Below are 20,963 nucleotides of genomic sequence, written 5' to 3' on the forward strand. Positions count from 1 at the left end.
ATCCATGACTTATTAATACTTGTTTAGATTATTGTGCAACGTTATTTTCATATTTTGGTTCTTTCCTTAACCTCTACTGCTCTACTGACATGTTAGTATTATGTTAAAAAAGAATTCTGACAGAGTGTTAGTCACTGACGTTTACTGCTACATGAGTTCCCATTAAAGGATTTATCTGATGTTATCTTTTACAGGCTTAGGAGCCAGAGGAGCGCTTATCCCTCTTTTTTTCAACCATGTTAGTTATAAACACAGTATGCAAGGGCTAAGGGGCCCTGTCTACTTTTTTAACCAAAAAAATATATTTTGATAAATCATGAATATATTTAATTCGCTGGCCGAGATCCCACTCAACCCTTTGGTCAACTTCAAATATCGCCCCCCTCCCCACCGTCGCTAGGCTTAATCCTTAATTTTTCTGAATGGTACCCCCCCCCCCCCCCCGACACACACACACACACACACACACACACACACACACACACTCAGTTAATGGGCTATTTCACAATCTCCTGATATATCTCATGCCAACGTCAGAGGTGTGTGTTCCTACTTATGAATATCTTCCCTATCGCTGTTGTGCTGCAGTAGTTGACAACTACTGCAGCACAACAGTAGTAGTTGTCAACTACTGCAGCACAACAGTAGTTGACAACTCATATTAAGAGTAGGTCTAGATCTAAAAGATAATTTGAAATCCGTTGTGACTTTGAGCATCACAGGTTCAAGTTTATTACGATTGATGACTAACAACAAATAAATGTAAGCCCATGCTATTACTTACAGCTGCAACTATTATTGTATTTTTCCATAGCTTTTTTCATTTAGCTTTTTATTTAGGTATGACTAGCATTGGAGTTTTTCTCTTGTTCTTAGATATTTAAAGTCCTGACCAGTTACTACTCTTTGCGCTTCGCATCGATCTCCCTTAAAGGGAATCTTTGAGGAGAGGGAGAAAAAGCATATTAGCAACAAAGGGGAGATCGTTTCATCAATATCAGTGCATGTAGTTGACTTTCATGTGGAACTCAAATCATCATGACACCCATCACTTTCGTTTACACAAGTCACTCCAGAAATCATTGGCCAATACATTCGTCCATACAAAATGTACTTTTAATGGTTATTTCTTAGTCAATCGTTTGTACATTTAAAAAAAATGACAGAAAAGATGACAAAAGATTACTTTTTATTATTTCTATTTTCTTGTTATGTCTGGTCCCAAGCTTTTTCATTGGACAAAAAAGTGGTGTTGGCATTTGATTGATTGAAAAGGTTTAATTCATTTTCATTGGAGTGACTTTTTAATTCCCATTCTTGTTTTTGACGCCGTAAAGGAATACGTTCCATGTTTCCCTCTTCATTGACCGTACATGTATTTATTGTGCTGATTTTATTCACTGAATAAGTATCAGTACTTTTCATTCTGATTCAACCTGATCTTGTTACGTATATTACCTGTTTACGTTTACGTAACGCGACGATGCGTTTAAATCCACCACCCAGCCGTGAAAAGAGCGTAAGCACAGTAAACAGACAACGGGCATATTTAAACAACGACGTGCACAAATTAAACAAGTACGTGCCATAGGGGCCAGGAGGACTGACGGTCGCTTTGAGAAGACAACATGGAAATTTGTTGAAAATTAAAAGGGTTCAATTGCCCTGTTTAAACCTGTTGCCCTTGCCTGCACCTGTTGGGTACATGCACCGTCGTATTGGCACAGGTGGACACGGTGTTTTTACTACTTTCATTATTTTCATTATTATTATTATCATTGCCTCTTTGCTCTGTGAGGTCGGGGGATGCCCCACGCGCACTAACAGAATGGTTTTAGTAAACTCTGCCAGAGAAACACTGATTTTAAGTTAAAGTATTGCGACCTTTGTCATCGATAGCAGATAATTGAATACAGTGCGTGATACAATATGACGCTCATCAGTCGTCCTCCTTTTATTGTAATTACCTTAAATGTGCGGGTGCAACATTGTACGGTGTTTGTCTTCTTGTTTGCCTACGTGGAAGTAGTGCATAAATAATAAATACTAATCTATCGTAAAATTATGTGGAATGACTTCATGGATACTGTTTTACGAAAATCCATAAAAGCAAAGCGAATTACGTAATAGCTGTACAAAAGTAGCAAATGAAGAAAAGTTAAAAGCTTGACTATATTGATTTCTCCCAATATCTGATTTCCACCTTGACCAGGGGGTCACAGCTTACATTAACCACACTCAAATCTGCTATCCGCTCGGACACATGTATAAAAACTAGGATCAAGGAGAGCGAAAGGTATGGCTAAACAAATTTTTCTATTTTCTATATAAATTAATGAATAATATTATCCTAATCGTCCCAGTCATAGTTTACTTATATGATTATGAACTTAAAGTAGTTGCATAAATAACTCGTTGGACCTAGGGGATATTTTGACGGTCCAATACTGAGCACTGCCATTGAATATGTGCCTCCCTTGAGGCGCACGGTAATCTATTACTATAACTATTTTAGCCACTAATATTTATACAGCTTTATTCGTGTAACAAAGTTTGCAAGCACTGGCCACAATTGAGCTCTATGATCAGTTACTGAAAGTCAATGACTGTAGAAATCCCTGCCGGTAAACTGTGAATCAACGCATCGACAAACAATTGCCAACAAAAGAGGTCCAACCCCGACATACATGTAGCGTTTATAGGTATAAAAGAGCTACGCCGGAGTAGCCTAGCAAACCAATTTGCTACATTATACCTGCATTATATCCAAGTTGAAAAACACAATACTCAACTTAAGGCATGGTTTTGTTAAATAATCACCACAATGCGGTTAAAATTGGTGCGACGCGTAATTTCCCGGTCTTGCGCAATACGTGTGATTTTTTCCACTTCTCTTTCGAAAAGGGAATGGTTGTAAAACCATGTGAGAGAGAATGGTGAATTTTAACAGGTATTCCCCCCTAGCGGCAATGAGATCGACACTCGCTTAAATAAGATAATGCATAATATAAATATGGGATTATGTAATGACACAATGGCTGACCGGTAATAATATACAAGTAACTTCTAGATCAGTAGAGCCATAGTAATCGCGAGGACCCAACAAACTATTCACATATTAAAGGCTTAGGTTTCCGAAATGTTCACTCACCCCTTACAAACAATCGGGCCCCCAAAGTAATTTTGTCCATACGGGCTAGAAAACTTGAATGCCAGTCACGGGTCATTCATTTGAACTGCTCAAATCGGCTGCTCTGTATCTCGGACAAAACGTCTGGACTTAACGATAAAAAGGTAGGTAAGACATACGTGACTGTGTGCAGAAAATCCAACTTGAGATTTAATGCACAAAAGGTGAAAAACCTGGAGGCATTCACCATTTGAATAGCCAGACGAAAGATCGTTTCCTTAAAAGCACAACTATTGTGCGACACACTAAAATGTCAATGAAGCCGTGCAAGAACCTCAGAATCCGTGCTTCCTGTCAGTTTTAGGAGAGATACGCCAACCATAAAAAAGTATTCCTGGTGGACAAGTAGAACAGGTAATTTAAACGCTACCTGGGTTAGGTAATATTTATCTTGAAAACAGGACAGACAGGAAGAGGAGGCTAGAGAAAGATGGAACACCTATCTTCAAAGCTTGATCGCTAGGTCTCCGACAGAAACGTCTTCTAGAAGTTTAAGAATTAGACGCCTACTACCCTATATATATGGAGGTACATATTATTGAGCAATATGATAGTATTTGATTGAACCAGAGTGTTACGTTCCTTGCATGTCCGGTCTCTAGCGAACCTTGTAACAGCAGGATTTCGTTATCTCGCAAACCTGGCGTTTTTCTGTAAAATAGAGACTTATTTCTGTAAAATGAAGAATATTGGGGTTTACACGAGAGATGGCATATGATAGGGTTATGGAGGTGACAGTGGGAACTCGAGTACACACGGTTTAGGTACGGGTCAGTTCTGCATCTGTATATAGTGATGGTGAATGTTACTGTAACCGAGCCAAATGATGCAACTATTAACATGCCACGGTGCTGCTGCGAATTCAGTTGACAATAAATGTCATCCATACTGCATGATCTCCGCTCGACCATTTAACAAACCAAGGCAGTTTATTGTAAAGAACCAGTGATTTGGGTGTCCTCTTTGCTCCCACATAATGCCTACTGGTCATAAGTAACCAGATCAAAGGACATGGTTGACTACCTATTTTCAATTCCACGCGGTGCGGTAACATGAAAATGGTGTTAAACCGTGTGTTGATGCAGGCAGGTATCCGCCCCCGGAAAGCGTGCCAATATCATGAAAATGTAAATTATTTATTCTCTTGTAGATCAAAAGATGGTTAAATGAGCTGGATAAACATCCAGCTTTTAAAAAAATAGAGTCCCGTTCAAAAAAAAAAAAAAAAAAAAAAAAAAAAACGACGAATATGATTATTTCTTGTAATTTGTGCTTTTTTTGGGATTTAAATGTCTACATTTCCCGTCTATTATCAGTGATGTACTACACGCCTACACTCAGACTTAAGCATGTGTGCCTGGGATTATCTATTCAGTTACTGTGTAATGTTTTCTCGTTTTCCATTATCATCGAAAAATATAATTTTGTCAGCAGACCTTAATGATGTATGGGCGCAACAAATGCCACCCTTGTAAAACACGAGTACATGATATATGCCTGAGATTTTCTGTTTTTACTGTATGACATTTTTTGGATCCCCACACTCATCGAATAAAAAAATGTCAACTTACCATAATGATATATATGGGCGCAACAAATGTAACCTTTGTTAAGCGTGAGCATATAAAGGGCGTTCGTGTCCTGTCTGTTTCCACATTCATAATACAAAAAGAGGGGGACATCTATTGTCGCCAAGACGTGTATGTGCAAAAGGGGATAATAAACTTTTTGTAAAATACGTCTATTCACAAGAAGATGATGTAGACATTACTTCGTCCCTTGGCAAGCTGGCAGTCCCTTGCCCATACAAACACTAATGTGCTGGTTTTCATTTGCAAATTGCGAATTCGTAATATTCGTCCAAGTTTAAAGGGATGAATTCTGACTTCTGTAGCTATTGAAAATAGTTGGTAGTCTATTCTTATTCAGTTGTTTATGTATTTCACTATAAAGCTGTATCTCACCGTATGTATCGTACTGGAACACCTTCATGTAATATTCTCTCTGGCAGAGTCAATTACCCCTAGTATACAGGGATGAGGATTGGCGCTAAGAGGCGTTCACAGACGCAATAAAGAGTCTAAATTGCATTTCATTAGGAGCAAATTCAATAAAATTGATGTCTTCCACATTCGGCCTATGAGTATGTACAGTATTATGCGAGGAAATCACAATAAACCATTCATCGTTTTGTGGTATTGGTCAAATAACGACAGATATAGCTGACCGTGTTTTGACTTCGGGATGGGCCTGAGCCATTATTGATGATATCCCAATCGACCAAATTAATTGTGCGTATCCCCACTTACCGGCCAGGATGTTATCATATCATTATTTAAGATATTCAAAAACAGGTTCCATATCATACTGATCTCCTCAATATCAGTTGAAAACAATACTCTCGTTTTTCTATCACGCCACCGACAACCTTTAAATTATAACTATTTGAATAAAAATGTTTACTTTCAAATGTAAATGGACAAAATAATCCAATATACGTAAATCCTTTTTGCTCACTTAACCTACAGTGAACGTGCTTTTGAATATAGACTTATCCCTGTGTGTATATTGTTTCATAAATAGTTGGCATACGATCAATTTTTCCATTTGCTGAACAGGGCATCTCTTTTCCGCTCTCTCTGCTGATAGTCAACTCACGTCGTCTTTGATGTTCGATCAGAAGTTCACATATCTAAAAAAAAAAACAAACTTTATTTGTTTACGAAGAGGCGGCTCGCGGGATTGACAGCGAGGTTTTTGGTATGCGCGTGTCGGAAGCGTGCACCTGAGCGTCCCGGAGTGTTCGTGGTGCAAAGTGGGTATTGGATGAAACACCGGGAATTAATTATGATGGGAGATCTTCTTTCTCTTTACAGCTAAAGGCCAGAAATACTTCCACCCCGAGACCGAGGTAGAAAAGACAGAACATGTAAGTGTATATAAATTTAGCGCTGAGCCAAGGAGAGGTGAAGTAGGTAACACGAAGCCATTCATACAGATGAGAAGTGATCTGTGGGATTCTACGTTCATTTTATGTGAAATACAATTGACAACACTCCACAGACAATGAACACAGTAAGGATCTTTGGGGTCCTCGCTGGACTGTGCCTTAACCTAGGTACCTTTACCCTGGGGCAAGACACACGCCGGATTAAGATCGGTAAGTTAGTCCAGATTTCTCGAATTAAATACTGTTTAATACACCTGTAGCCTTTTATTGTAGCGTCTTACTTTAGAGCAGATGTAGACGTCATATTTAAGAATTGAATTGAGTCAGTATTTGGTGCCCTGTTTTTCATTATGCATTAACTCCCCCCTTTTCATGTGTACATCATCTTCACGCCTTATGATACAGTTACCTGACAAGGAATTATATACAGCACATTTGACAGGATTGTAACCTAACAAGATCACGACACATGCGGGTTGATGAAATTATTACTGCAACTGACTCTCACTCTTTAATAACGTGTCTGTAGTTGGAAGGCATATCTTGCCATATACTACTGCACATAAAGATAAGTTTCAGAGTATGTACACAATGACTGCGTATGTTTTTTTCTGTGTGTGTGCGTGTGTGTCCGTGCGCGTGCGCGCGTGCATTGCGTGCTTAACTCTTTACAGGTGAATATCAATAGACATTTGTCGAATTGTATGTGTTTGACAAGCTGGTATGCATAAAAATTTTAAGCAGAACTTATTTAGATTTTTTAAAAAATTAATATACGTGTCCAAAAGACTAAACCAAATGATACATCTTTATTTTTATTCGAAACAGAACGCTTGTTTATACATTGGAACGACGGAATGCAAAAATTAAAACCTAAGTTCTCGGGAGTATTTGACTCGTACATTTAAACTGCCATAAACTCAAAATCAACTAGCAAGCTGCCATTCTCCCGAGGCTTTTAATCTCAGCGATTTACGAAATGAATATTCCCAAAGGATTACCCAATAACCCCTTAGGTGAACCTTGATTGAGTGGGAGTGTGCGGTATGAATAAACTGGATGAAGACGCACGATGAAACACCCGCAGATCTTGTTTACCTAGACGGGACTTTTAACTACTTGAATTTAACATAATGGCGACTACAACCGACTCTTATTCACGATTCATTTGCGTTTTTTGTGAGTCTGACAGGTCGAAAAGTTTTTCTCTTTCTGTTTCCCTTATTTCTGCAATATATTTTCTCTTGGGTCAAGAATTTCTGATTTCTTTAAACTAATGTCTATTCTTTTATGTCCCTTTATTGCAATCAATGATGGCCCTATCACATTTGTAAGTCTATAATATGATGAAAACGGAAGAGAAATAACTTATAATTGTGGATAAATGTATCGACCTTTTATATTGAAAATCACATGTTTGCGTGTCAGTTCGCAATACTCCTTTGCTAGAAATTGCCAGTCTCTCTCTCTCTCTCTCTCTCTCTCTCTGACAGGATTAGTGCTGTAGTTGTTGTTGTTTAAAGTATCGATGACTCTACCCTGATCGTTATTTCATCAGTGCCTTTCCGTATCCCGCTTCTCTCCAATTTCCCCTTCTTTACATCCAGTTAACACACCTCCAGTGTTATGGCCGAAGCACACACCTGTCTCGGACTGCTGCCCACTGGCTACCTTGCAGACATTTTTAGGAGTAATCTTCCTTCAGATGGTCAGCCTTGATCGCATTTCCCAGGAAAACCGCGCTGATTGAAGCCGCGAAAATACGGGCGATATAAATACGTTTCAGTGTCAGACAGGCTGTAAAATTTAAAAGGAAGTATTGACAATAAAATCAGATGTTCAAAGTTTTACAGAACTCCAATTAAAACACCCGTTGCACCAGGTTTGCGACCGCTGGGAGAGCGAGTTTTTTGTCCACCCTCATCCCAAAGTTTGGACTTTGACAATAATTGATAGTTAACATCAGACTCATATATTAGTGTTAATAAACTTTTAACATCGCAGCCTTTTTAGTTGCGTATTTTTGAAAAGGGCAGGAATTCATTCGTCAAGCAGTCTCAATCCCGATGTAACAAGGCTCAAGGAAGTGTGTGAGGGAGAAATAAATAGATGGTTCAGCGCTGGCGTCCGATCACTTAAAGCTCATTTCAACAACCAATTAACCCTTCAACAATACTCCCATTCACTTAATGGGTCCTTTATCAACATCTTTCTTAATAATGGGAAACGGTTTGTCATTCAGAATATTGGAGTCCTAGCTCATATACCCTGTGATTTAAGGCAGCATTGCACTTCTCTTTCGTTAAATTGAATGGTTTTTATGTTGTACCGGTATATCAGTTTCACCAAGCATGATTAATCAATTTTATATGGGTGAGCTCTATGATCACACCAGTAAGCTGATACCGTGTGTTTTAACCCATCCTTGAAAAAGGACGTTAAGGTGGGGGGTGGGTACTCCAGTGAAGTTACGACATAGGTGATGCCTTGTAAAAACACGCCGCTGAATTTGCAGCACGTAATTGAGAGCATGGAAGCAGCACCAGGGTGCTACTGTAGAACACCTATATGAAAACACGTCAATATATATTCAACGAACGGCTGAAAGATATTTACGACACTTTTAATGAAATGGGGAACCTCGAATTTATAAAACACTACCTTTAAATAAACACCTCGAAATATTACAAAATATTCCATTTTCTATCAGAGCTTGGTAAGGGCATTTTCTAACTTTTTGTTCACTGTTTTGCAAATGGCAATATATCTAATTTGCAGATTAGATTTTCACCAGTATTTTCACATTCAAGGCAAATGATTGTTTTTGGCAGACATTCATCTTTAAGTATGTGAAGTACGTCTAATAGCACAGAAGTAGAATAGAAAATGGAGTAGACGATGCCATATGAAAAAAAAAACTGAAAAAAAAGTATTTTCGGTTTCTGCTTTGGCCATCCGGATGACCAGTTGTTCTGTTTGCCAATACAGACCTGCAATTAAACGATTTCTGCCTTATTTAGATGATTGGTTAACTATGCCTTGACCAATAAACTTTGTTGGTTATTCCAATATAAGCCAATCAGTCCGATTTTAATTTGATAAATGTTGTGATGGTCAGATAAATCTGTAGTACAACTGACCCATGCGGGATGTAGATTTGATCATTAGAATTTAGTAGGAAATTCTCAGTTTTATGGAAGCAGCCGGCGGCGCAGGTGTCCAGTCTTTAGACTCACGATTGACGTATCTGTAGTTTGCCTTTGCTATCAAAAGAAGCGTCTCTAAAACACAGCCGATTGGCGTATTAATTTCTACAAAATATACATCGGCAAAATAAACAGTTTTTTCTGCTTATTTATTTTTCAGCGGCAGCAAAGCGTGCTATACCATGAGAAAAATATTTTAAAAAATCACATGACGACTTGCCACGAAGTCAATCAACGTTATATATTATAGAAGACTGCGCGAGAAATCAAATATCGTAAAATCGTTATGGAAATATAACCTAATCACTTTCTTGAACCTAGGACATCGGTTAAGTTCCAACATGGCAATGGGGAACTCTACTTAAACTGATTATACTACCATTTCATTGGGTTTGCTGGGCCATTACAATAGGTCAAGAAGAAAATTGCCCAACGATTCTCAAAAGAATACACTATAAATCTAGAATTTGACGCATCACCTTTTGGGTGTCTGTGTCATTACCTCGCCCACAGCATCAGAACAGTGGGGTCTCTGCGTTCATTGTGATTTTACTCTTCTATTTGAACCCTACATTGGAATTACGTTTTACAAACAATTCAAATGTGTTTTTTATAACAGACTTTGCGAAAAAAAAACACCCAGTCTTTCAACTGAATATGAATTAGCAGATTAAGATTAAAATAGTAACTTAAACATAACTTTCCTCGATGCAGGCGAGCTGTAAGCAGTCATTACGTTGTTTGACATCCACACCAAGGTTTAATGACTCGTGTTATACATGCCACATTCCGGATTACCTGTTATCATCCACGCCTAAACTAAGAAAAATAAGTCCGTTAAGCTAGATGTCTCCGTCAGACGTAAGCAGGTGGGCCTGGATAATGACCCATCACTGGTAACAAGCCTGTCTGTTTTTCTTTGGTCAGCGCCCCGGTATTGACCGTGTTTTTTGATACAACGAATTTCACCATAAGCGCTTCCAACGTAAATAATAAGTCTTATTTTATTAACACTCCCAGTTATCGCATTCCGTAATAATCCCAGAATGTATACGGTGCGCTCCCACGAGGCTGGGCAATACGCACACATGTTGTCAGTTCATATGTTTACAGAACTGTAACCAACAGTAACCACAAGTGTTGGCTATTCTCTATGTATCTAAGAATAAATTGTTATACAGTTCAACAATAAGGAGTCACTCCTTGTAGTTTCAGCTGTAGTTTTACAACCAAAGTTGACAACAGTTTTTCTTCATGCTTCTGATCAAAGCATCCTAGTAATGCAGTTGCATTCGCCACTTTCTAGTCTTTAGGACCTACTTTTTTATGAACTTGTATTTCAATGCCCCCCCATAGAGGGGATAACAAAAAGTTGTGAGCGTCACAGACAAAGAGCAATCCATACTGCCTTACTTTCGATTCAGTCCCTGTCTAACTCCACACAAGTCCATGGTACCCAATCGGTAGAAATTTCAAGTTGAAACATCTTGGTCCCCAACTAGCCTCCACAGCAAGTGTCAGTTCATCATCTCCAAACATTTTTTTTCAGTCTGGGAAAGTGATATAGATACATGTTTTGTAAGGCTGTTTTTCTCTTGCTAGTACTATTGCTGACCTATGTTTGCATGCTGTATGTGTGTGTGTGTGTGTGGGGGGGTACAGTGCCTGAATTGAGTACCATGGAGCCATGGTACCACTGCTCACACGTACTTTTGGTTGGAAAATACACCAAATGCCTTGAAAGGAACTGTTAGATGTGCGTTACTTTAAATGCCTTTGTCTACAACTGATGGGTTGCTTCTTCCTCTCTTCTCCCTGTTACATGTAGTATTGTTTAGTGCTGAGATACCTTGTTATATATCGTAGATATCGTGGATAAACTTATAATATGCAGTTGTTCAGGACGGCAATGAACTAGTTAACCTTCAGGTGCAGTATATGTCAGTCAAAGGTCCATGGGAAACATTAGAGGTGTAGTGACAATGTGTTTTGTTTGTATTTCTTCGCACGGGGACTAGGGTTATGGTAAATTCCACTTGGGGCTTAACATACTGGCGGATCAAAGGTTTTGATGAGGGGGAAGGGGTGAGGGGTGAGGGAAAGAACATAAAATGTAGGCGAGGGGAACTTTACTTTTATGTACTATTTTGGGGAGGGGGGCAACAGGGAGAATGTGGTTTCTCCAAAGACGAGAAGAGGGGGCACGTGTCACTCTGTTGCCATTGAATTCTTCATTGTCCTGCATGTGCAGGTGTCCTTTGCCTTTCGTGCTTCAGAACTGTTGTGATGCGAAGTCGTATGCAGTGAACAGTCCATTATGATATATCTCTTTCTATTTTTTTAGTTTGCCAATGTTTTCATACATGTATACAGGTGGCAAACTAAAAAAATAGAAAGAGATATATTATACGTTTTTCTACATTTTTGTCTTCCAATGTGTACTTTTGTTGACTCTGCCATGATCGTCCGAAACAAATGAGTGCGATATTTCCAACAACCCGCATGCCATCCAAACAGTACATTAACGTGAAGCAGGGTACGTGTCTGGGCTCTCTTGCATTACTTAAATTCCCATCCGAGAGAGTCTTGGACGCAAGTTGTTGTTTTTTTTTCTAGGCTTCACATCCATATCATGCGATTTGGACTTTTCTTTCATCTTCATAGGTCTGCAGTTTGGTCTATCCAGACGTGCTTTTGGAAAATAATATCTACAAATATAATTCAAGATACTCAGACAAAACATGCACGTGATTTATTACTTGTGCAACTGTCCTTTGGGAATATAACAAAAGGCCAAAAATTGTCCATCTACAAGAACATTTCCGATTACTTTTTGATGATAAAGAACAGTCAATAATTTCTGGAGTCGGAAAATCTTTCTGAGACATTTCAGTGAAATCGTGTACAAAAAAAGCTGCTTGATTGAATTCTGTGAATTCTGGGGTTGTAATTTAAAAACGTTTTCGTCTAATTACCATGAAGATAACGAACAGCTGAACTTGTTCCATCCTGGTGTGCTGAACTCTGTGTTCTAGTGAGAACATGCTTAATGTGTGATAAATATACTCTGGCTGTATATGTAACAGGGTATATCTATATTGCATTAAGGGCATCTATACTGGTAGGCCGACTTGTATCGCGCCGTAAAATGTGTTGGGCTATTTTTCTCGGTGCATTTAATAGGATCATTGTTGCGAAATCAGCTACCGCTTCTGGTGATATTTAAAATGGTAGAAAACTCCATTTTGATGTACGCATTCATCAAAATTTATTCCATTATTGGTATATAACTAGATAAAATGTGAGAAAAAGTCTGTACGGGACACTTTCCCAAAACCTGACAAGAGCCATGCGCCGCTTTGTTTGAAACAAAGGAAATACTATATGTTTCAACACCAAGTGAGCTTTTAAACTTGTCGTTACATTTATTGGATAGTAGGACAGGGAATTGTCACAGGTATCACATGTTGCTTCAAGGTTCACAAAGATGTTTACATATGTATATAATTGGCTGTATTTCTCTGCTCTACGCGTGTGTGTCCATGCAGAAGATATCTTAAACACGACTGGACATGGCACTTCATAATCCGTGTCCTTTTTTGACACCTGCGTCACAAAATTAAGGTGTCACTCATATTGGTGTGTAATTTTCTGTCAAGGTCACAGAATTTACTTTTCAAAAACACACGTTCGCCGGAAAATCTTATCCTTTAGGTACTCTTGATGCGTTTTTATCTCCACGTACATGTTCAAGTTTTCCAATATGTACATGTAGCTTTATTGTATTCATGTATCAATATGTAGGTTCACAGATTTTGATAAGTTTTTGCTTTTATTACATAAGTCATTCATATAAAAAAAACTTGTTATCAACACTTGTTGTCAATAAACAGCTGTAGAGTAGTAAAGAGACAAGCGTCCTCGATGGACTACGTTGAAACGACGGTTAGATAAAAGCTGAGAGTCTCCGTTGAAATGATGTTGGACACTATCCAAAACAGGGTCTGATGTACGCCACGTTGTTTTGAGATGATGTTGATTTGAATGCGAAGAGGATAAAACTTACTCACCGTTATGAACATCGACGAGTTAAACGTCGACAGACCCACTAGGCTACAACTCCAATATTTATTTTTTAGAACCCATTCTACCGTAATTTTTCAATCACAATGAAATGCATATCCCTGACATGGCCAATAATCACTAACTGCCTAGGGATAAGTTGGAAGCCAAATTTGACGTGTTTATAATTGACTTACAATGCTTATATCGATAATCAACGCCCACTTGGGAATGAACTTCAGTCCCCGGCGATATTAAGCCACTTCACCTTAACTCATTCTCTTAATCGCAGTTCTGAAATTCAATTTGCTTATTCTTTATGACTATTTAAGTGCAAAAGGAGCCCCAGTTATGAATAAAAGACGACGATATCTAGCTAGTTTTTCTGTGAAACGATACAAATAAGACAAAAGATATACAGCACCTTATCCGGACGCAAAACTACTACTTCTAATTTGTCACTAATTTACAGTGCAATTGTTGCCTTGTTGCCGATACTTCTCTGGGGGTTTATTTGAATAGATGCACGAAGAAAACAAGGTCTTAATCGCCTGTATATATGTTTATATGTTGTCAAGAATCATGATAAAGATTATAGAATTATGATTTTAAAGAAAGTATTTAATTACCATATATATATATTATATATATGACAAGCGTCATAACGAACTTTGCGTTACCAACAGCATTGAAAATGACTGGGTGCCTAAATGTGCAATTTCCAAGATGATTTTTTTTACAAATAAAGTTTTTTTTTCTGTCTAGGCGCAGTTTTCGAAGGTGCTAGCAGCATTGAGGAGCTGGCGTTCAAGTATGCCGTAAACAAGGTGAACAGCGAAATCAGCGCCACTCTAAACGGGGTGACGTTAGAGTACGAGTTACAAAAAGTAACATCAGATAGTTTCCAAACTTCAAAAAAAGGTAAGTCACGGGCGCTTACAGTAACTCAATCCAGAAATGATTCCCGACATCCTTCAGATGACAGATAGAAACAAATTATTTGTGTTCATGGTTCAATAATGCGATGTACATTTAGTTTTGAAATGGAATAATTATTCAAACTAACCACATTTTGCTTTTATTGACCTATAGAAAACTGGACAATGACGTATAGGGAAACAATGACCCATAAAATTACCCATCGGACGTCAAAGGATTCATTCGATATCACGGCAATTAGTACTTGTCACAGGTGCCATAGGTTTTGACTTCAAACAAATAGCTTGTTAGCTTGGCAATATAATAAATTGGACCTCTCATCACAAAAGAAAAAAATACCAAGCACTGAACTCGACCTTAGGCCTCCTTCCAAAGAAATTAGGAAATCGGGGAAAAATAAAAGAATGCGACATTGCTTTTTAAAAGATAAAACTTCATATGGCAAGAACGTTTCTTTTAATTTTGAATACGAAACGGAGACTTTCACACACACATTCATTCACACACACACACACACACACACAAGAAAAAAACAGATCAATGCTTAAAAAACACATTTAAAAAGCGTGGAAATGACGAAGGAATATAACTAGTGCATGCAAGCATTGATGGTTTACCATCTCGTACCACATCATTTACCAAGGCCACAATGCCGTCTGCATTTTATGAAAGCGCTGGCTGACCCTTACGAAATAAATTGCTTGTAACTAGTGTAAGGGCCCACAGCATGCTTGTCAATTCAAGCAAAGATGGTCGGTTGTGTGCAGTAGTATCATTACAAAAAAAGGCATTTTACTTTTTCCTTGCAAACGATGATGGCTATATATATGATCCAGACATTGTGCGTGCGCCAGATGTTCAGTGTTAAATTTATGATAACGGAGAGGAGTTAACTGGAAATGAAAAACAAAATGAACTTTGAGTATCAAAAGTTGCAGAAAATTTTTAATACCATTTATCAGTAAAAGCACATCAAATCTTTCATCCCAAATATCAGTTTGAAAGAAAGCGAGAATCAGCAGTGGTATAGATAAAGTCATCTTACAAAAAGAAAAAATGGCATGTCTGTAGCAAAAAAGCGCAGATAATAACATTAAGCACCAGTTTGTCTGGCGCTGTTCATCTTCTCACAAAAAAGAGCAGGTATCTGAAGGACAATGACGAACAAGATAATGACACCAATTTCACCGAATGCCATTTTTCGAGATTATACAAGCCTACTTGGTAGTTCTGTGTGAACGGTAAAGCTCCGTTTTAATAATGGGCTAACTTGAGCTGTTTGAGGTCTGCATATGGTTTGCTTTACAAAGCATTTTTGATAAATCAGCTATCTTGTAGACTTAGGCCTACCTCATCATTGATAGCGACCATGCTCGGTTGTTTTATTGAAAGAGAGGTCAAAGTTACCAAAATCCCTGGGCGTTAGTCCATACACACGTATGCACACAAGCACACACACACACACACACACTCATGCGCACACGCGCGCACGCGCACACACGCACACAGTCATATTCTTTACTTTTAGACCAAAACTTTAAATTTCTATTACACTTTTTATCTTACAATAATGAAGGCCATAAAACACTTTTATTGAAAAACAGAATGTCAAATTGTTGGGCACGATGAATGCGGTGGATTGAAATAGCCCTGTGTGCGGTGTGGTCTTCTTTAAATATGTTACAAGCAGCACTATGGAATCCCAGGAGGGCCAAGCGAAAAAAAATTGAAAAAAAAATTTTTTTTGAAAAAAAAAAAAAAAATTTGAAAAAAAAAAATTTGAAAAAAAAAAAATTTGAAAAAAAATTTTTATGAAAAAAAAAAAAAAATTGCGAAATTTGCGAGATCGCGTGTAATCCCGCGAGATCGCGCGTAATCCTGCGTGGCCACGTGAAATCCCGCGGTACCGAGCAAATTTTATTTCAAAAGGAAATCAAGAAAAAGAGAAAAAAAAAATCACGATATCTCACGAGAAATTGCGAGAATAGAAACATGGCGGAAGAAGCCACGATGTGTTTAAAATGCCAACATAGCACGGACTATGAACAACAGGCTCACATTCCCATTTGTAATTCATGCGGATGTGATAATATATTGCACGTAAGTTGTTTTCTCTTTATTCTTTATGCAGATGATAGTGTGACGTATAGTATCATTAGTGAATCAAGGACGAGTGTCCTCTTAGTCTTATTTCTTTACTATTACTACACATCTCCAGTGTTATTATCAAAGCTTTTCTTTGGGCTACAAGTATGATATATATATATATATATATATATATATATATATATATATATATATATATATATATATATATCACTGTAAAAGACTTATTCATATGTGATTGGCTCTCGAGGAGAAATCTCAGAAAAAATTCACATCCATTTTGTAATAAACAAAAGAGCATACTAAATGAAATTGCCTTATAATGTGTGTATGTTTAATTGTATCTCTTATAAGTCATCTATAGTCTGTCATTGCTTCATGTAAAAAATTCATTTTATTTTTGAATTTCAGATTTAAAGGTTTTCCTCAACAATCTAGTGGAACATTATAAAAGCAAAGCTTTGATATTAGAATATTTAAAGGACATTGGTATTACCTGGAGGTAAATATTTTTGTGTAGAATTCTTTGTGGCAACAAATGCTTATTTATATTTGCTTTTTTGTAGAGAAATCTTTGTGTCAATCAATGTCATGTTAAATTGGACAGCTGCTGACATCACTGGGTAGTTTTTTTTTAATGATGGCTTGGACTCCTGGAATTTTTGTTGAAAATTACAAGTGGTGATTTTAAATGGCATGAATCCCCAGAAAAGTCTTGGTCCGTGTTATCATTTTCATATAGATTCCCATAAAAATCTGCAAAATCCTATTGCATGAAGGGCAAACTTTAAAGTTGTCAGCTCACTGAATATCTTAAAGCAGGTAATAAGTTCAGAAAGGATCTAATTATTTTTAATTATTTTGTTTTTCACTGTCAGTGAAAGAACCCTCAAGAGAAGGTTAAATGTTCTTGAAATCAAGCAACATGAACATGTCCCTGTTCAAGAATTAAGGGTAAGCGATAATTTTGATGCTGCCTACTTTGAATCAATCTGTATGTTGAAATAATATCTGTAGTATTTTGATCACTCAAGTCTTAGAATAGAGGAGATGGCATAAATACACCAACCAACCAGTACAGTATTAGTATATAGATATGTCTGATAGAAAGTCTGTTACAATCCAAAACTTAATTATATCCCCCTTGTACAAATAAAATGAAAATATTGACATCTTACAGTGATTTATATTTCCAATTATAATTTAATAAGGTTATATACATAATAAATGGTCATTTTAATGTGTGAGTCATATCTTTTTATGTAGGATATTATTCAACAAGAAGTCGTTGTTTGTGGGGGACTGGCAGGTGTAAGGCGAATATATGATCAGTGTCGCCAGAAATATCACAAGGAAGAAAAAAAGGTTAGTTAAGCAAAGGATTAATTTTTGCAATTAAGCAGTTAATTAAAAAATGAAAGTAAAAAATCTATATTTGTTTCACCTCTATTAAATTATATTATTCTGTTACTCTATCCTAAGAATTGATGTGCAAGAGATATTGCATGAAGTTGATCATGAAGGTCGGAAACTAAGATTACGAAGGGCTTTAAATCGACGAGTTTTTAAATCACAGATAAATATTATTTTTATGTATAGACACAGAGACCTATCTGTCTTGATCATTTAAGCCATGCACTTTCAGCAATAACACAATATGTGGAAAACTATTTAGTCTTAAACCCTTTTCTGGTCACAAAAATTGCCAAGTCATCATACAGTCAGTTTCAACTAACTTAAGATTATAGAAAGATAATTGTATGATGGAGCCACTTATCAGTAAAAGTTGTTTGATTCGTTCATTTGAGGAATGTATCAGTCAGATTATTCACATGTATATACTTTCAAAATGACATTTAATTTTAGGTTTTCATGTGATAATATCAACTATTTCTTTTCAGGGACCAAATTGGATTTGGTCTGTGGATGGTAATGACAAGTTTCAGTTCTGCCATATTTACATACATGGATGCATTGATACATTTTCACGCAAGATTTTGTGTATGTATATAATGTACTGTTTTAAGTAAAAAACCAATTTGAAAAACTTTATCCCTTATCTAACCACACACTACTGGGTTTAAAAGAGTTTACTAGTATTATCCATTTCTGATTTTGCCATTGTAACATACTAGTTTGGGGTATATTTCAACACTGTGGTCTTCTTAAACATCTGTGCTAATAGTTACCGTTTTTTAATAGTCTGCCCTAATAGAACTAGAAGTGACCCAGAGACAGAGAATGTAGACTTAATTGAATGCCAAATGTTCCTAAGAAGAAATAGCAGTGATCAGCGTGCTTTCTCCGATAGTCACATCATGGGGCCTTCACCACTGAACCAGGTATGTAAATTTATTATTATATTTACCCATTTGTCACAAGGATGTCTATTAAAGCCTGTAGTTGGATCACGCACTATTCTGATGTCATGCATTTATTTCAGAAAATAGAGTGTTTCTGGTCAACTTTCCTAAAGAGAGTTTTAATCCGTTGGCATATCATAGAATGACTGATAAATTCACAAGTATTATACTTTTCAGGGTTTGCACAGAGATGGTTGGTATGACAGACACAGTTGCATTGACAAGTGGTGCATGGTATTTGTTTACTTGCCTCTGATACAACATGATATAGATGCATTTCAACTGTGGTGGAACAACCACAAAATAAGACACCAAAGGCAGGTGTGGTTACCCACTGGTGCTGCTCCAAATGACATTTATGCATTTCCACATTTATATGGTAAATTTGGCAATTTCAGTTACATGTTTAGCATATAAAAGATTGAAATATTTAAAACTTAAGACATTTTTGTTTTAAAAATCTTTTACTTTAAATATGAACATGTAGTCAATTTTACACATCACCATGTTCTTGTGGCATGGCTATGTGACTAAATGGAACAACTGGCTTAAGGTATATCAACCTACATATTTTATGTAATATATATTTGCAGGCGGTCACCAGTGTGGATTCACTGTCAGTGATAGAGATTTGGCAGAAGTTGCACGAGAAAAAACACTGAACTATGAACAATCTGCTCGTGTGCCACAGGACTTCTATAATGAAGCAACTAACTTCACTGCCACTAACCACTTGACAATAGAAATATCCACTGAAGAGGAGAGTTATATTCAACTAAGGAGACACTTCATCCTAGAAAGATCTGCATTACAGTCATCTACATATGTGTAAAATGTAATATTAATGTTTCTGCACCAACCTGCAAATTCCAAATTGCTGTACAGGAAAAAAGAGAATAAAGAATCACAAAAGAGGTTATTTACTTTTTTTGATACATTTTAATGTTATTAAAATACAATGCGCAACAGGCTACACAACCCATTTTTATGAAACCACAAGTTCTGTAAGACAAAAAGGTAAATTGGTTTTCCCTTGATGGTGTTATCTCTTTATGTGCATGGAGATGCTGGTGTCACACCTGTCAGTACATAAAAATTCAACCACTTTTCAATAAACTTGACAATACATATAATTCAAAGTCTCTATCCCAGCATAGCTGTCAAAACTACAAAAAAAGAATTAAAAAAATGCACAAAGTAGGTAACTGTCAATACTGATGCAAAATACAGTATGCTTAACAGGAAGTCGAACAGCATTGCAGGTATATGTCTGTTAGGAATATGTTACTAGCAGACCCATGTCAGTTCAAATTCACAGTTAAAATATGCAAGCAAGAGAAATATGAACATTCAAATAAAAATGCATAAATTTCAGAAAAAAAAACAATCAAGCTGGGTTCCCAATTTGATCTGTGCTTAAGAATAATTATTGGATTTTCAAACTAATATGTCACTGTTTTTTCTTTATAATGTTACTATTGGCAGTACACAATTTGTTTTGCCAAATCTGATACAATTTTACGTAATGATACAACCTTGAACTGTCTATCATAATAGTATAATGTATAAAAGGTCACTGCCATTTGACTTCATGCCTTTGGGGGTTAAATCCCTCAATAAAAATGCTAATATTTAAAAAATATTGAACGCACATAAAAGGCAGTCAAACTGGTGCAAGTCTAGGTACAATTCAGACCAAGAACCCTTTCAGTAGGTTTGAGAGCCACGAGTAGCATGACGTTAATGGCCATTAAGGTGAGAGTGACCAAAATTTATTTTCCCTCACCTTTGATGCTATATTACATAATGCTTAAGAGCATAATCACCACCAATTCTTAATTATGCAATGCAGTTAAAATGGTATTTATAAAAAAATTAATTAGCAAAGGTATTCAGGCCCATGATATTTGAAAATTCCACTATGTACACAAGTGAGAACTATAACTAATGAGTTTACTTCCATTTTCAACAATTAAGTCAATGATAAAAACAGCACAACTTTAATAAAATTGTCCTATCATTTTTAATTACCAGTTTGCTCCTTCCTATTCAAGTTCAGTAGTAACAATGGGTGTATCTCTGCTAATTTTGGTGTATTTTACATTTTATTTTCACATCTGAATATTGGATGTTGAACTATTTGATAC

The 20,963-nt window shown here is 36.8% G+C and overlaps 2 protein-coding genes across 7 annotated transcripts in view; both read left to right on the forward strand.

The window, feature by feature from the left end:
• LOC106178209 (glutamate receptor ionotropic, kainate 2) overlaps nt 1–20,963 on the forward strand; it is a 46,159-nt gene that overhangs the window by 6,906 nt on the left and 18,290 nt on the right. For 3 of the 5 annotated variants that reach the window (XM_013561315.2, XM_086999418.1, XM_086999419.1), the window contains exons 2-3: nt 6,067–6,350; nt 14,174–14,329. In XM_013561315.2, the coding sequence (XP_013416769.2) occupies nt 6,257–6,350; nt 14,174–14,329 (250 nt within the window). In that variant the 5' untranslated portion in view covers nt 6,067–6,256. Of the gene's footprint in view, nt 1–2,150; nt 2,297–3,134; nt 3,295–6,066; nt 6,351–14,173; nt 14,330–20,963 lie in introns of those variants that run through there. The other 2 variants (XM_086999417.1, XM_086999416.1) reach the window with 2 other exon arrangements.
• Nucleotides 16,257–19,731, forward strand: LOC147764033 (uncharacterized). Of its 2 annotated transcripts, none has more exons than XM_086999420.1 (8): nt 16,257–16,447; nt 16,865–16,955; nt 17,332–17,407; nt 17,720–17,818; nt 18,355–18,454; nt 18,656–18,795; nt 18,994–19,195; nt 19,410–19,731. In XM_086999420.1, the coding sequence occupies exons 6-8, from the start codon at nt 18,718–18,720 to the stop codon at nt 19,646–19,648; spliced, it is 519 nt and encodes a 172-aa protein (XP_086855546.1). In that variant the 5' UTR covers nt 16,257–16,447; nt 16,865–16,955; nt 17,332–17,407; nt 17,720–17,818; nt 18,355–18,454; nt 18,656–18,717; the 3' UTR covers nt 19,649–19,731. The 2 variants fall into 2 exon arrangements, with proteins under 2 accessions (XP_086855546.1, XP_086855547.1); XM_086999421.1 differs by having other exon boundaries at nt 18,355–18,382.

The sequence above is a fragment of the Lingula anatina genome, chromosome 1, assembly GCF_051362555.1.
Source record: "Lingula anatina isolate TDL-2025a chromosome 1, LinAna3.0, whole genome shotgun sequence".
Taxonomy (NCBI): domain Eukaryota; kingdom Metazoa; phylum Brachiopoda; class Lingulata; order Lingulida; family Lingulidae; genus Lingula; species Lingula anatina.